The following is a 15,634-nucleotide window of genomic DNA, read 5'->3' as shown; positions in this document are numbered from 1 at the left end:
GCTTGCAGTGTTACACTTAAAACACAGATTGCTGTAAAACTTGTCAATGGCAGGGAAGCGTTTTCTCTCGTCAAAAAAAGAGTAAAGAGTTAAACAAAATCCTTTATTGATTTGACGAACATCATGATACCAGCCTTACATGTAAAGCACAAATAATGTCCTTTAAATTCGGTCACGTCCAGGAGTGGTCACCCTTAATAGACCATCAACAGATTCTGTACACGCAATTTAAAGCGGAGCGGGTTTTGGGTGCATGTTTGAACAGACGTATACACATAATAATACTAATAACATCTAAAGATGTCGATCTTGGTGGGTTTTTGTTATGGTGGGCATATCCCTTATTTTCACATCCCAATGTTGACAGATACAGTATGTGCAGGTGAGAAGTCGTTTTTCGAGAGACACTCAATTTCATCATATGCTCTGCGTATGCAACATCTAAAAGTCGTGTAAAAATTAATTGCAAACTGAAATAAATATAGTTTGATTATATGGTTTAGAATTGGATGTTTTATGAGATTATTTGCATTTTTTTTTTTTCAATTATTTTGCGTTTAAATTAATAATTTTGCAGGATCACAAAAAAAAATTCAGTTTTTGTTTATTTTTACGTTGGATTTAGTGATTTGCAAAATTGCAAAAAACTAGGGAGTCTGATTTGTTGAAGTTTTTTTTAAGGATTCCTTGATGACTTTAAAGTACAAAAATTAAAAAATTTACTTAAAATATAAAAGACTTTAAATATAAAAAATCACTTTCAAAAATGCAATTACAAGGGTTTGTTGAATAATATAATAGATTTCTTTAATAAATCTTTTGAATGATTTGTTTGTTTGTTAATTAGATTTTTGTGTAAAATTATAAGATTGAGTTTCTGGGGCCACTGTACTGTATGTTTTCCCTCCTGTGTCTTGTTTTTTTACTTGTTTTACAAAGCTTTTTTATTCTTCTTCTCAATTTCCCAGAATGGTTCAGGTTTTTCTCCTTTCTCCTTTTTTTGGTCTCTCTTTCTCACTAGAAGAACATTATTCTGTTGTGTAAATCCTTAACCGCTGGCCAGCCACTCATTTAACTCTTTTGATTTCGCAGGCGATCCTGTGGGCAGAAAGTTTATAAATAAAGCCACACAGCCCTGTCTGCCAAGCTCAATCAAGCGCCGTCATTCAATAGGGATAACCTTTTCAGCGTTGCGCCTTTCACTTTCCCCCCTCCTGTTTTCTGCCATGCTTTCATTACCGGCCTTCTGACCTCAGCCTCTCCTCTTCCTCCCAACGGCCAAAGCACCTTGAGGTCTAGTCCCTGGAAAGATCTTCCCAGCTTCCGTGCCCTGTCATGCCTTACATATTCCATGTAACGGGAGATTTCTGACCTCTTTAGAATCATAAAACCTCCTTTACAAGACCCATCATTGTGCTCTGTCTTGCCTGCAGTCTAATTCGCTGTTATGATTTGAACCTGGTGTGGTTGTAATGTAAGACTGTACAACACGGATGCTTTGCTAGTTCTGCTCCACCCTGTGTCAAGGGGGTGTCAGGAGTGCAAAGATGTATTAGCCTTAATCCCAAGTGTGCCATCCATTCATATACATCAGCAGTAAGAGCTTCAGATAAAACCAGTGCATATGTGTGTTTGTGCAGAGGTGTGTGAACTAAAGAAAAGTTCTGGGTTGTTTTTTAAAAATAGAGGGTTGATGGCTACTATAGCTTCATTTAAATTCCATATAATGCTACAAATAAAAGTTTACATTAATTTTTAGTATTTCTTTCTTTTTTTAAATTGTTGTTTTACAAGACTATACATAGTAGTAGTACAATACAACATAGGAAAAACTTGCAGACTGTCTTAGCTTTCTTATTTTCCCTTTATACCCTCAAAATAAAGTGTATTTATTATAAAATACATAAATAAATAAAATAATTAAAATAAATACTTTTTTAAAAATAATTGAGCAATTTTACAATAAAAGAGTAAAAAAAAGGGAAACAATTAAGTGTTCAATATTTCCTCTTTCCAATTATTTACTGTGAATTAAAGCTTATATCAACTGAACGGGGTAAGCCTTTCATATAGTCTAAAACAGGATTGCAGGTCTTGTAAAAAGATTTGAGAGATCCTGCTAGTAAACATCTTAATTTCTCAAGTTTTTTTGCCGCTAAAGATTTCTCGGATCCTTATGTCATGTGATGGGGGAACTACCTGTTTCCATTTGATAAGAATGGCTCCTCTTGCTCAAAGAGTAGAAAAACAACAACCTGGCGAGATGCAACAGTGAAGTCAAATCTCTCTGAAGTACCAAAAAGGGCTGTTAGGGTCAAGATTTATGTTAATAACTTTATTAAGTGTATCAAAAACACTGGACCAGAAATTTGTTAATTGAGGGCAACTCCAGAACATGACACCAGATGACAGGCATTACTTTTATCAGGAAATAGTTTTGCTAATTTGGCACTGGTTAAATGAGCTCTATGGAGCACCTTATTTTGCATTAGGCCATGCCTGGTGGGAAGGAGTGGACCATCTTTAAAATATCTTTCCATTGTTTTTCTGCAATACCAACACCAAAGTCATTTTCCAAAGATTCTTTAAAAAAAACAATAGGATTTACTTTTAGTGTAATTATTAAATTATAAATAGCTAATATTAGATGTTTCTGGCATATATCTAAACTGAAAAAATTGTCAAGATGATGTTCAGGAGGGTGGTGTGGAAAGTGGGGAAACTATTTCTTAAAGTCTCTGACCTGAAAGAAACTAAACAAATGATTGTTGGGCAGATTGTATTTAGTGGGTAGAAATGAGAAAGATGTGAATACCCCATCCTCATATAAATTATTTACCTCAAGTCCATTAGCTGCCCAGGTGCGAAAAGTGTAATTAAAACAAGATGGTGAGAAAAATGTTTTCTTCAAAATGGGAGTATGGATAGATGTTATCTCTAGTATTTCTTATGTTAGTTTAAAATTGTTTTCGGCAGGAATGAATTGCAGTAAATCAATGTAAAGTGAAAGACTTTTCTTTTAAGTGCATGTTCACATTTTTGATTCAATTAATTTGCTCTGTTGGTGTGGTTCATTTAAATCAGTGTGGATTCTGCCATTCGAATCTTAATGCACTAATGTCCAATCCCAATTCTACCCCTTAGCCCTTCCCCTTACCCATACCTCTTGTTTTGTGCGTTTACATAAAGGGGTAGGCGTGTCTTAGTTTTCTTTAGCTTGAAGGCTTAGGGATAAGGGGAGGGGCTAGAAAGCCCTCGAAACTTCAGGCCCACACTTGAAAACAAGGGGTACAAAAATTTCCCAGAATAAAGCATCTACATCAGCAAACAGAATATGAAATGTACGAATTTGTATTTTTTTGTCATTAATACAAGTTTTTACAACAAACAAGCACATGTTTTAATGAATTCATTCCGAAAATGCAAGCAAGTTCCATAACCGATGAGCCATAGAGCTAAAAGAACTGTCTCCCATTGTGCTTAATCGAGTGCGAGGTTGCACCAGGGAGAAAGTTGGGTGATCTAAGAGTGCGAGAAGGGGTATAAATATGGAGAAGTTCAGTGAGGTATTGAGGAGCACGATTTTGAAGTGCCTTGATTATGAGAAGTAATATTTTAAAGTCAATATGATACTTTGCCGGAAGTCAGTGAAGCTGATTGAGAAGTGGTGTGAAATGCTTGTGAGATGGAGTCCTAGAAATGACTCGAGAGGCATGGTTCTGAACCAGTTTGAGATTATGGAGAAGTTTAGAATAAAGCCCAAGTGAGAAGTGCATTACAGTAGTCAAGACGTGAAGTGACTAATGCATGGATAAGAATTGCTGTATTATTTGTAAGAGAAGAGCAGAGAAGTTTAATATTACACTGGTGGAAGTATGCAGTGCATGTAATATTGCTTTGGCTTTCAAATGAGAGTGTGCTATCCAAGATGACACCTAAACTCTTGACCTGCAGAGAGGGATGAATTATGCTATTACCAATATCTGTTGTAAAATGATCAGATTTATCCAAGACACTTCTAGTCCCAATGAGTAGGGCTTCAAATTTGTCACTATTTAATTTTAGGCCCCGTTTACACTAATGCGTTTTAGTTTGAAAACACATAAGTTTTGCTACGGTTACGCCATCCGACCACACTACGCCGGAGTTTACGAGCGCCGAAAACTGAGCATTTTGGAAACGCTGTAGATGCCGTTTTCATTCTAAAACGCTGCTGCTACGTCTCAGTGTGGATGATGGAAAACGGAGAGATCTGAAAATGGAGGCGGGGCTGCTGAGATTCGCTACCTGATTGGGGCTTTTGTGTCATTGCGTATCCTTCCCTTATTCGTCAAGCCCCTATCACATGACTATAACACATGGCTTTAACGCTACCGGAAGACAGCAGACCACTGTATTCACTGTAAACAACAACATAGACACAGAAATGGGAGCGTTGTTTGCACTATTGTCTGTTTTAGGCGCCATTGTGCAGTTATTCATTTGTTACGTTTAGTAACAACACGACCTCGTCATCTGTTTCAAAAATACATCTCTTGCTTTCTTTGCCATCGCTTTCATTGTTCAACCGGCGTTTGTTGACTAACAATAACCAAATGCCAAGCGAGACACATGCTTCCTGTTTATACTTGAGCGCGAATGGTCATGTGATATACGTTTTTGGTGGTGTAGTGTGGACGGAGATATGTTCAGAAACGCTAGTGTGGACGCGGATCGTTTATGATCTAAAGCGCCGTTTTAAAACTAAAACGCACTAGTGTAAACGGGGCCTTCTGGCCCAAGCCAGATTTTATTTCAGCTAAACATCTAGTCAGAGCGGAATGAGGGAAAGAACTAGAGGATATGGTGGACAAGTAGAGTTGAGTATCATCAGCAAAGCAGTGAATTTGTATGTTGTATTTTCTAAAAAGAGGGAGTAAGTAAATAATAAACATGAGTGGGCCCAGTACGCAGCCTTGAGGGACACCAGTAGGAACAAATTTTAAAGCCCTTCCCCTTTACACTCTGTTTCAAGAGCCAAGGGGAATGGGTACAGAATTAGAATTGGGATTGAGCCTAAACAAGCAGATCAAATGTTTTCTTAAAAAACGGACTTGATGTTACAATAAAAAAGGACATTATGTCCAAGTATACCTGCTTTTTCCTTCACATTGCAGATCTACGTGTGTAACAGGAATTCTTGTGCTGTTTTTAACTCTTTTACACGTTTTCTTAAGCTAACACATTAAAATGCCTGTGGTGGTCAAATGTGCCATTTATGTATGCGTACACCTACAGTATTATATTCCTGTTTTTGGTTAATATGTGTGAGCAGGATTTGATGTGAATGCAGGGTTTCAGTGATCTGCTAATCGTAATGACCTTTCCGCACAACGAGGGCGACCACAATTAGGAGAAGTAGAAACAGGAAAGAACTGCGACGGGAGTCAGAAGAAAGAACAAAAAAGGGAAAACATTGGGGGGGAAGAAGCTAAAGCTGGGAAAGCCATCAGCCCCCGGAATCCAATTAAGGCAGGAGTTATGGAAAAATAGAGACGTGTTTTAGACTGAAATAAAAAACGCTCTATTTCCAAAATGAGTTTATCTCATCTGTCCACAGGTTCACTCCTGGAGGAGGAGCACAGAGGCCAGAAGCCTCCAGGCCTGTAGCTCTGCAGAGCTTTCGATTACCACGCTTTTTCCCCACACTGACCTCGGATCAGGTGGATGCACTTTACTGTAATCGGCTGAAGTCACTGGGATCTTCATTTGGAGGGGCTATTGGCAGCGTCTCTAATTGTGTGTGTATGGTAGAGAAGATTTGAATTTCATGGACATTGATAGCAAATGTGCGTCTCTTTGTCTGATTTGTTGCCAGTACGTAAAGTGGATGATTATAGTCTCTGTGTTCTTTACTCAGCGTTTGGCTGTCCGTCTGGGAGGGTCAGGAGTGGCCAGACTTCACAATGGTTCAGTGAATAGGTTTTGTGCGTCTGTTGATGAAGCTTGTGTGTGGGTGTTTGGTATTTTTGATTGAAGGAGCAGCTGATTGATGAAACTAACAGGACTGTGTCCCCCAAAAGAGCCTCTTGGATTTATAGTTCAGTTACTTGCTAAGCCTGCTAGTGATGACCGGCTTGACCTGGCAGCCCACTCTGTTTGTCTGTGACTTAGACTGTGTATATGTGTGTGTTCCTGATGCGTCAAGCAGGGTTCCCATCATTTTTTTCAGTTCTTACATTGTTACTGACCTTATAAGGGCAAAGTTTACCAGATTTAGATTACTGTCTTTCTTTTTAAAGAAACAAATTTGACATGTAAGCAAACACTTAAGAATGTATGAAACAATAGTAATGTGCTAATTACTATATAGTTATCAACATGGCTGCGATGGTTACTTTGAAAATGTATTTCACAACCGATTACAAAATACATGCTTTACATAGTAATTAGCAATTTATTTTGTCAGTTTACTCCATTTCATTAATCTTAATACTATAGGATACTGTAAAACACTAAAGCTATTCAACAAATTAATGGGATTTTGTGCATTGGATTTGTTTAATAAATTGGCAACTTTCAGTCAGAAGTAATATTGTTAAATTTCAATGTAATATGACAGGAAGAGTTTTGCTAACAATGCTTTAAGGAAAACAAACCCATACAGTTTGTGAGTCGTTCACACTGTCAAGTTCAAACTTTATTGTCTTAACATGGAGTGACATGCTGTGTCTTGCATGACCATGGTTCTACATAAATAAACATAACATTAATTGTTTATTAATATAATTTTTAAACTTATTTTGAAATATTTGAAAAAACTTTTGTACATTTTGGCTATTTTTTTTTTTAATGGAAACTGGTTTCATTAAACAAAATGAACTATCTAAGATTTAATCTCTCTCTTGACATTTTGACTTTCACCCCTCAAAATGGTCTTATAATACCTTATTCAAATAATGGGCCCTCTTTGTAATGTAATGGGTAGCACAAATGTCTTGATACCTCAGGCTGTTGATGTTGCCATCCACTGCAGATCTCTTGCATGCCCCATACTGAAAGTAACCCCAAACCATGATTTTTCCTTCAAACATTTCTGTCAGAATCTTGAGTTCATGCGGGTTCCAATAGGTCTTTTTTTGCAGTATTTGAGATGAATGGGATGCAGTTTAGCATATAATTCATTAGAAAAAATCTACCTTCTGCCACTTTTCCAAATGATCAACTAGAAGTCAAGTTATTTATTTGTTGCTCTTACAACTGTGATCAACAACAAGACTTTTATCAGATAGTGTATGTAATTAATTAGTATGTTGTATTATACTTAAAATTTATTATCAAGTATTCATTTTTTACTAAATACATTCATCAGTCAACTTGATCGTATACATTTAAATAATTCATACTCAGTTCATTATTCTGTCCAGTATATATTTCATATTTGATTAATTCTGTCTCTAACACATTTCATTCTAAATATGGAATTTAGGACAGGACTGAGGGAAAAACAAATATCACTCCCTTAATACATGTCTATTTTCTTTCGTCAAGTGGGAACGAAGAGCCTGTATTGAGCGCAAGCCTGTAACACTTGGGCAGAACACGACTTTCCACTTATGCAGCACAATGGAATCCACTCCTACAGTCTGTTTCCCCTAGACGGCCATTCTTAACGAGTTCAACATGATTCAGAGCAATGCCCAATACATATTTCAAATAGCACTACTAAATACTTGTTTTTCTTTAATCGTTGCCTGTGATGGTTATCCATCTTCTCCTCTGGATTCAGGCAGCCAGTTCATTCTCATCATCTGTGGGAATGCACAGAGTCAAGTGGCTTTGGTAAACCGTTTGTCAGAGTATACAGAAAAACCTTTTTCCTCAATTCAAGCGATGGAATATAGATGGTGCGCACATGAGATGAGATCAGACGATTCTGGTACGTGAGATTTGCGCCGGAAACTTCTTAATGTTTGATGCTGGGGGTCTCGCAGACACCACCCCAGGGGCCTGTACTCCAGCGCTAAACCCTTCCGCAGATCACTGTAAAAGAGGGTGGGAGTGAGTGAAGGCCATATGTCTGTCTATGTGAGTGGATCGTTCACATCATGTTCGACAAGGAACTCTCCGCTAACCTTGTTTGAGGTGGAAGGTGTAGGCCGAGCCATTCACAAGAGATACTTTCAGATCGTTTCCTCCTCTCAGGAAACCTTGATGCTATTTGCACTCAAAAACTGCTGACTTTTACTATACTATATCCACCTTTATGCTCACATTCTGTGTGAAAGTGCCATACTTGAAAATTTACCACATGACTAAGTATGACTTACAAGCACAGGACAAGGATTATGTGTTCTAAAATAATGGATAAAAGAATTAGTCACAGGTTGTAAACCGAAAGATGATAGGAAAATAGAGGCGCTCTTTCTATGAAATCATTTTCTGTTTGACTGATCACTCTACAGAGTATTCTGATTCCCCTCTTTGACCTTTTTCTGCTTTTCTTATCTTTTTGATAAATGTGACTGTGCATCATTCCATATCCACGCAGGGAGTTAATGCGTTTGAAGGTTATTACCCCTCATCGTCCTCAATGTTTTTAAATCCCTCCGAGCTTTTACCTCACAAGTATATACTAAATTTCTTCCATGGCTGTACGCTATTATTGCTGTGGAAAATGGGCATCCGGGAGCCACGGCAGCTCTCATGCGATTGTGTGTGCGGCGGTAGCGCGTGTCTTTCTATGTTTACACTGAATTTGGGCCTTTTTCATTGTTTTTCCTTCCAAGTCTCAATGGAAGAACAGGTTTGATTTGTGGACTGCTAGTTGGTGATGGTAGGTTGCGTAGCTCTGAGGCCCAATTAACTCGTCACGCCACAGTGCACGCCATTAGGAGGTGCATGTTTGGGTCTCTGCACTGGGCATGTGTCGGTCTTCTAGTCTGTGCTGTCATATTCTTAGAACAACTGGAAGGAATTTTTTAACTGTCATTTGCTAGCTGGCTTTCTCTTTTTAGATTTATCTCTGTCCCCAAACCAGAAGGCTCTTGGCTGAGCATTTCTAACACACTCAAGCTGCCTTCCGTCACCCCACATGTAGATTTGTCTCGCAAAAGCCACGTCCTTTAGAAAAAGAGTGAATTAAGGTTTCCTGACGAGAAGCAGGCCAAAATGTAGAAACATTTCTGCTCAGACTGGAATGGAGTAATTTCCATGCTTTTCTCCCCTTAATTTTGCCTTAATCAGTTCCTGGGACTTGAGTTCAAAAGAGGAGTAGAGTTGCTTGCGATCTGAGCCTTGATTTATTTATCCTCATTGAGATAGAAGGTAATATTTCGCTTATTTGAATTGAGCTGTCTCTATGGCTTTAAGTGATTTTGAAGGGTCCCGATTACGAAGTCTCTTCAGGCAGAGAACCCCAATTTGCATTGACTTGAGAAGTTGTAATAAAAGCTTTGCACCTGTTCTGTGCTCTGGAAAACAGAGATTCCCAATGCCAGAGCTAATCGACTATTGAAACTGAAAGATTTGAAAATTGAATAGGACAAGCCATTTGTTTTTTTGCTTTATTAAAGGTCACATCCTCTTAGAAGGACTGATTTCTTTCAGGTTGCCAGCTTTTTTTCCCCTCATCAAATGTTGCTGATATTTGTCAGGCAATCACCCATATTCTTACCATGTTGTACATAGTTTTGCATGTGTTTTTCTCTCTAGTAAGGGCTGAGCTTCAGCGGCTAAGCGTCAAGTGCCACGAGCACAGAGACCACAGGTTAGCCTGAGTGGAAGAAGGCTCCGTTCTAAACGTTTGTAACTAAATCCCAACTGTGGAACCACACAAACACTTTGTGTTGTGGTACAACGAGCACTTGACTTACGGTGTGTTTCATTTGTATTCCAGCGTAGGTCCCCACCAGCCCTTATTAGGTGACTCTGTGGAAAAGAACAAGCTGTAAAGAATGCAGGATCTCTCCATGGCCGCACATCTGTGCTTCGCGGTCTCTGTGCTTTGGAAAGTATTAAAGGAGGACTGGATCAGGGTTTTTTTTTTATTCCGCTTCTTCTCAGTCCATAATTTTCTTGCTGCTGTAATCTTACTTGGGCATCTTGCATCATATCCCTGTGTTCATTAATCACAGTAAAAAAAAAAAACATGCAGTATAGACAGGAGGGGAAAATGCCTTACGCAGAGATGGGGTATTAGGTGTCTCTGGTTTGGGCTGTGCTAGACTAACTAGCATCTGTCATGAATATAAAACCTTGCTTCTTAAATGAGGGGTACATTTTGAGTTTTGATACAGTCTGGGGTCATTAAAGACAGACTGGTGCTGTCCAGAGTAATCAGACAGGAAGTTTTGTGGTGACGTTCCTAACAGCCTTTTAGGGCATGAAAAAGCACCCGTGGCAATGACCGTGTCCTGAAATAGCCCACCTCCTGCCATGTCCCCATGAAATACGTAACCTCAGATATTTCGGTCTAGTCGTTTTGTTACCTGGACGCGGATGAAAGAACCACAAGTCGGTTCATATGATGGTGGCGCACAGGAAAATCTGTTATGATCGGTCCCAGACGGAATTTTTTTCCTTCTCCATGCGGATTTTTTTGTTGGATGAAAAGCTGCGGAATGGGTTTAGATATGGTGAAATGTGGTAAATGGAACTAAGAGTGCTAAACACTTGATGGTGGATGAAAGTGTAATCGATATAGCAAAATATTTAATGAAGGGGAAAGGAGTGAGGGAAATGTATTATTTTATATTACTCCATAAGCTCAAGCTAGTACAGGTGCAGGAGGCTGAGTGAAAGATTTGTGAATGTGACAGGAAAGAATGAGTAAGTGTAAAAGTGTTTAGATCCAATAAGTCTTCTGTGGCTTCATCATAACCTTATTCCCAAATGCACACAAGAATGCTGTTGTTCTTTTGTCTTATTTGTTTCTCCTTTCCTTTCCAGCGGGCCTGCGGAGGAGTTTTCGTCTCAGCAGAAGAGATAAGAAGACCAATAAATCCATGTATGAATGTAAGAAAAGTGAGCAGTATGACACAGCTGATGTGCCCACTTATGAAGAGGTGACAACCTACCGCAGGAAACACGGCGACAGACATAGGCTTGTCGTGTTAGTTGGTAAGTGACAAAAAATTAGCTGAAAAGTGCTATTTTACCTCAACCTGATGGCCATAAAATCTTGAACAGGCAAAATATTAAAATTGAATTTCACAAAAGTTTCCTCTGCCACTTGTATGGATTGTTGATGTGATGTTGCATTTTCACTCTCACACGAGAAAAGACATAATTAGTAATGACATAATTTAAATGAGGTAAACGCTTAAACACTTCTTTGTCTTGCATTGATTGCTATTACATTTTTTTACATTTTTGTGCCAAATTTCAAAATTGTCATATGGTGTGACTGTCTCAGGCATAGTTTAAGTTTAGGTAAATAAGGGAAAAATAAAAGTAAATCATTTTTTAGCCATGATTCTACTAGCGGCTATTTAACTAAATGGCAATTATTTTTTCATCCATACATTTTTAAAAACATAGGTACTTGGTACATTTTTGCCACTGAAAATGTGTCTTTTAAATTAGTTAAAGTAAAAAGATGATGACTGAAGCCTCATGTGAAGCTTGTGGCATGCATCTGTTTATTTATTTATACATAAACAGTAAATAATAATAATATAAATATTTATTAACTCTTTGGAACCACTATAAAATTAGGTTTCGTTGCCTTTTGGTGTGATGCCTCTGTTTATTAAAAAAATCCAATTTTGACAAGTCATAGAGAAAAAAGTATTATTCATAATTTTATATAAAATTGATGGCTCTATACAGTAGTGCAGGAGTTTACAAACTTTTCAGGCCAAGACCCCCAATAACATTAACCTCACTTAATAAAGCTGGTGGGCACAATTTGAATTTATTGAATGGGACAGCCTCTTGAGATGAATCATCTCATTTTCGAGGGGGTCCTTAAAATGTTTACAGTACAAGACTATTCTTTATTTAATTTTAATTTTGGAGACCTCCACTTGGAGATCGTTCTTTATGTTAAGCCGTGGCCTTTATTTTTAATTTAAGAGTGCTGCAAAGGTGTCAAAGTTTAAGATTGTGCTGTAAAATCAATCTGCTGCAACTAATCATATTGCTGTGTAACTAATAATAACCCAAGGCGTCACAATCCAATGGAAAAAAAAATTAAAGACTGATGATTTTTTTTATTTGCGTGATGTTTTTATGTAACTATTAAATACTATTTTATCTTCTGTATATTATGGATAAAATATGATAAAAGTAATTGTTTTTTGGCAATCACCAAGTGACTCCCTGCTGCCATCTCATTAGCCCCTTTCACACATACTGACCTTTCGGGAAAGGTGAGTATGTGTGAGCAGGCCCTTTTTGAAAAAAACCGGTAAATTCATTCCAGCAATTTTCTGGAAAGAGAAGTTGTAACATTACCGATAATTTGCCAGAATGCTTTCCAGTTTGAACATAGAAGGAAAATTGACGGAAAGAGCGTGTTTACGGTTAAAACTCGCTGATGTGAGACATGTACTCCAGCCAGTCACCAGACCATTCAGACATTTAGCTGCTAGAAATTCAGTTGCTTGACATGTGTGCATGTGAAGAAGTGCTCCGGTGAGCGCCAGCACACACACATATTATGTACCATCAACCATCGGTACAGTTTAGCATAAAGTAACCCAAGATAAAGGAATTTATTTAGTGACACTTTGTATTTTCTTCAAACATCAAACTACATAATGTAAATATATTGAAGTCAGAATTATTTGCCCCCCTTTGAGTTTTTTCTTTCTTTCCTAAATAATGTTTAACAGAGCATGGACATATTCACAGTATGTCTGATAATAATGTTTCTTCTGGAGAAAGTATTATTTGTTTTATTTCAGCTTGAATAAAAGCAGTTTTTATTATTTTTTTAAAACCATTTTAAGGTCAAAATTATTAGCCCCTTTAAGCTATATATTTTTTTAGAAAGTCTACAGAACAAACCATCGTTATACAATAACTTGCCTAATTACCTTAACCTGCCTATTTAGCCTAATTAACCTAGTTAAGCCTTTAAAATGCCCTTTAAGCTGAATACTAGTGTCTTTAAAAAAATCTAGTAAAATATTATTTACTATCTGCTTGGCAAAGATAAAATAAATCAGTTATTAGAGATGAGATATTTAAATGTTTGAAAATGTTTAGAAATGTGTTTAAAAAAATCTCTCAGTTGAACAGAAATTTGGGAAAAAACAAACGGGGCTAATAATTCATGGGGCTCGTAATTCTGACTTCAACTGTATATAAATTTTATATTTTATTTTATTTGTTATTTTTTTAAAACCTGTGCTAACCCTATGTAGGCTTGTTTAGTTTGGTTCGTTCAGCATGTGCACTTGGTATTTTCTTTCTACTGTTGAGACCATTGCACAAATCAACACACTATTTTGAGGCTCCACATAAACAGCACTTTACCCACAACAGCACTCGACTGCAGCCCATAAATCCTGCCTGCAGTGGGACTCTCACTCAAGCCGGCCCTCTGTAGACCCCTGAAGCTGACAGGACCAGCTGAGGATTAATTCATCTGTGGCACTTCATTCGCAGCGCTGGTGTTCTTTCGGAACATTTTATTCTTTCGTAATATTATTCACCAATGAATCGTTAACACTTATTTTCAAGGGAACGAAGCGAAGGTGAAGCCCCAAAGAGACGTCAGCTTTTTAAAGTGAAAAAACCTTGAAATCGTATTAGTTTTTTGTCTGATGTCTGATTAGGTCTTTGTTCGCCAGAAATTCTGGATGGAGGATTTAGAGTCCAGAACAATGAATTAAGTGTTTCATAAAAGTGTGAACAAAAAGTAATTTAGATTTGTATGACAGATAGCTTGAGGCTTTCGGGTTCTTTTTTCTCCATTATTTTGTTTAAATTTTTGAAATGCTGCTTTAACCTTTTTTTATCGACTTTCTTAACTCTAAAATAAGTTGTAAAATAAGTGGTTTGTTGTTGTGAAAAATGTCCTTATTTGCTGACAAGTAATGTTCACCAGGTGTATCAAATATTTCATGCACAAATTTGTGAGAGGTAGCACTGGGTCAAGGTTCACTGCAAAAGACCAGGCTGTGTGTTTGAGAACGCAATGTAGCATATGGATTCTATCACAGTTTTGTTGGTGCATGTAATTAAGTGAGTGTGTGTGCACACTTCTTTATGACCAAATATATAAGTTGGTCTGTTTAATTAATCAGGGTTTTTTGTGTCAGGATGCCCTTGTACTGGAAGTCAAACTAACAGAATTATTTTGAGTTCATGGATGTATTTGGCATGACAAAACCAAGGATGCTAGTCTGCTGTCTTTTCTCTCTAAACTGTTATACAGATGTTACTACTTCAATGTGTTCCTTATGCCGCCATTCATACCGCGGCGACGGCGGTACTTGATGCGCCAGCAGCTTTTGACCGCTGGGTGGCAGTTTAACCACAGATATTCAGCTTTGCCTTTTCACAACACTAAACAGACTTTTCTTTGCGTACCTTATGTGATCAGATGTGTTCAATTAAAATATAATTTTGATTTAGTTTTCTTATAGTGATAAACATGATCTTACCAGGGCTTAAAGTATTCCGGCACCATGCCGGATCTCCGGCGTGCGGCCGTGAGAGAAAAAAAAAATAGAGCTTGCACATGCGGTTTAGTTGGGGATGCTCAAAATAACTGATTAAGCAATAACTGAAAGGGTGCGTTTGTAACCGATGAATGGTATCAGTTAAACGATTAAAATATGCTTTATACATTTTTAAAGTTTGGCTGCATACGGGGCATCTGTTTAATGGTTTACTGACTGCCGCCAGTGTTTTACGCTCTGCTTATGCTTGCTCAGCGCGCTTTAAGTTTTGCCGTTGCGCGCTGTGTGCTCGAGTGGAAAAAGCGTGTTACCTCTGTTTCATTGTTCAGTCAAATAAAAGCACTGCAGGCTTTCTGTTGAGGTGACAGCGGGGTTTGGGTTGTCAATGTGAGTACGATAAACTTTAAAAGACTGAGGAGAGACTTGTGGTCGCTGTTTCAAGTTATCCAGAGCTGTATTTATAGATCTTAAATATCACAATATTATTAAAATTACAATTATAACATCGACAGCAACTCGACTCGCGCACACCAGCTAATTCAGTCGTTTTCTAGTGACATACAAAAGAGGCTTATTTTTTTCTTGTCAACCATAAAAGGCAGCGCGGTACGTCGCGCGTTTTTGCAACGTAAAGGCGTGCGCTTTGTGATCGGCCCCTAAATGTACAACAAATATTTGTTAACTCTTGGGATGGTAACACATGCAAACACACGTTTCTACAGACACATTTTGCCAAAGAAGCAAAATGAAAGAAGGATATTTCTCGTCACAGTTTCACACAGTGTTGACTAACCAGCGCTGATGCAGATCACCTCTGTGCTGTATGGAGCCGCTTCATAAACTTAAAAAAAGCAGGCTGTTGATGATTTAGGGTGGGCTACAACCAACAAACCCCTTTTTTATTCATTTTTTTATTTTTTGAAAATTACAGTTATTAATAGTTCTTATATAATATCGGATTTTAAAATAGCCTACAATCTACGAATCAAACAAATCCAAAGATTTTCTTGATTTTTGTA

The 15,634-nt window shown here is 37.7% G+C and overlaps 1 protein-coding gene across 13 annotated transcripts in view; it reads left to right on the top strand.

The window, feature by feature from the left end:
• The window catches only part of mpp7a (MAGUK p55 scaffold protein 7a), a 207,739-nt gene that overhangs the window by 135,442 nt on the left and 56,663 nt on the right, over positions 1-15,634 (top strand). For all 13 annotated transcript variants that reach the window (XR_012387476.1, XR_012387475.1, XR_011017326.2 and 10 more), the window contains 1 exon segment: positions 10,930-11,100. Coding sequence is in view for 6 of the 13 variants with exons in the window: in XM_073917350.1 (XP_073773451.1) it covers positions 10,930-11,100 (171 nt within the window). In the remaining 7 variants the exon portion in view is untranslated.

This window comes from Danio rerio, chromosome 12, assembly GCF_049306965.1.
Source record: "Danio rerio strain Tuebingen ecotype United States chromosome 12, GRCz12tu, whole genome shotgun sequence".
NCBI classification, from domain to species: Eukaryota; Metazoa; Chordata; class Actinopteri; order Cypriniformes; family Danionidae; genus Danio; species Danio rerio.
The sequence above is the reverse complement of the archived record's forward strand: the minus strand, read 5'-3'. Positions and strand labels throughout refer to the sequence as shown.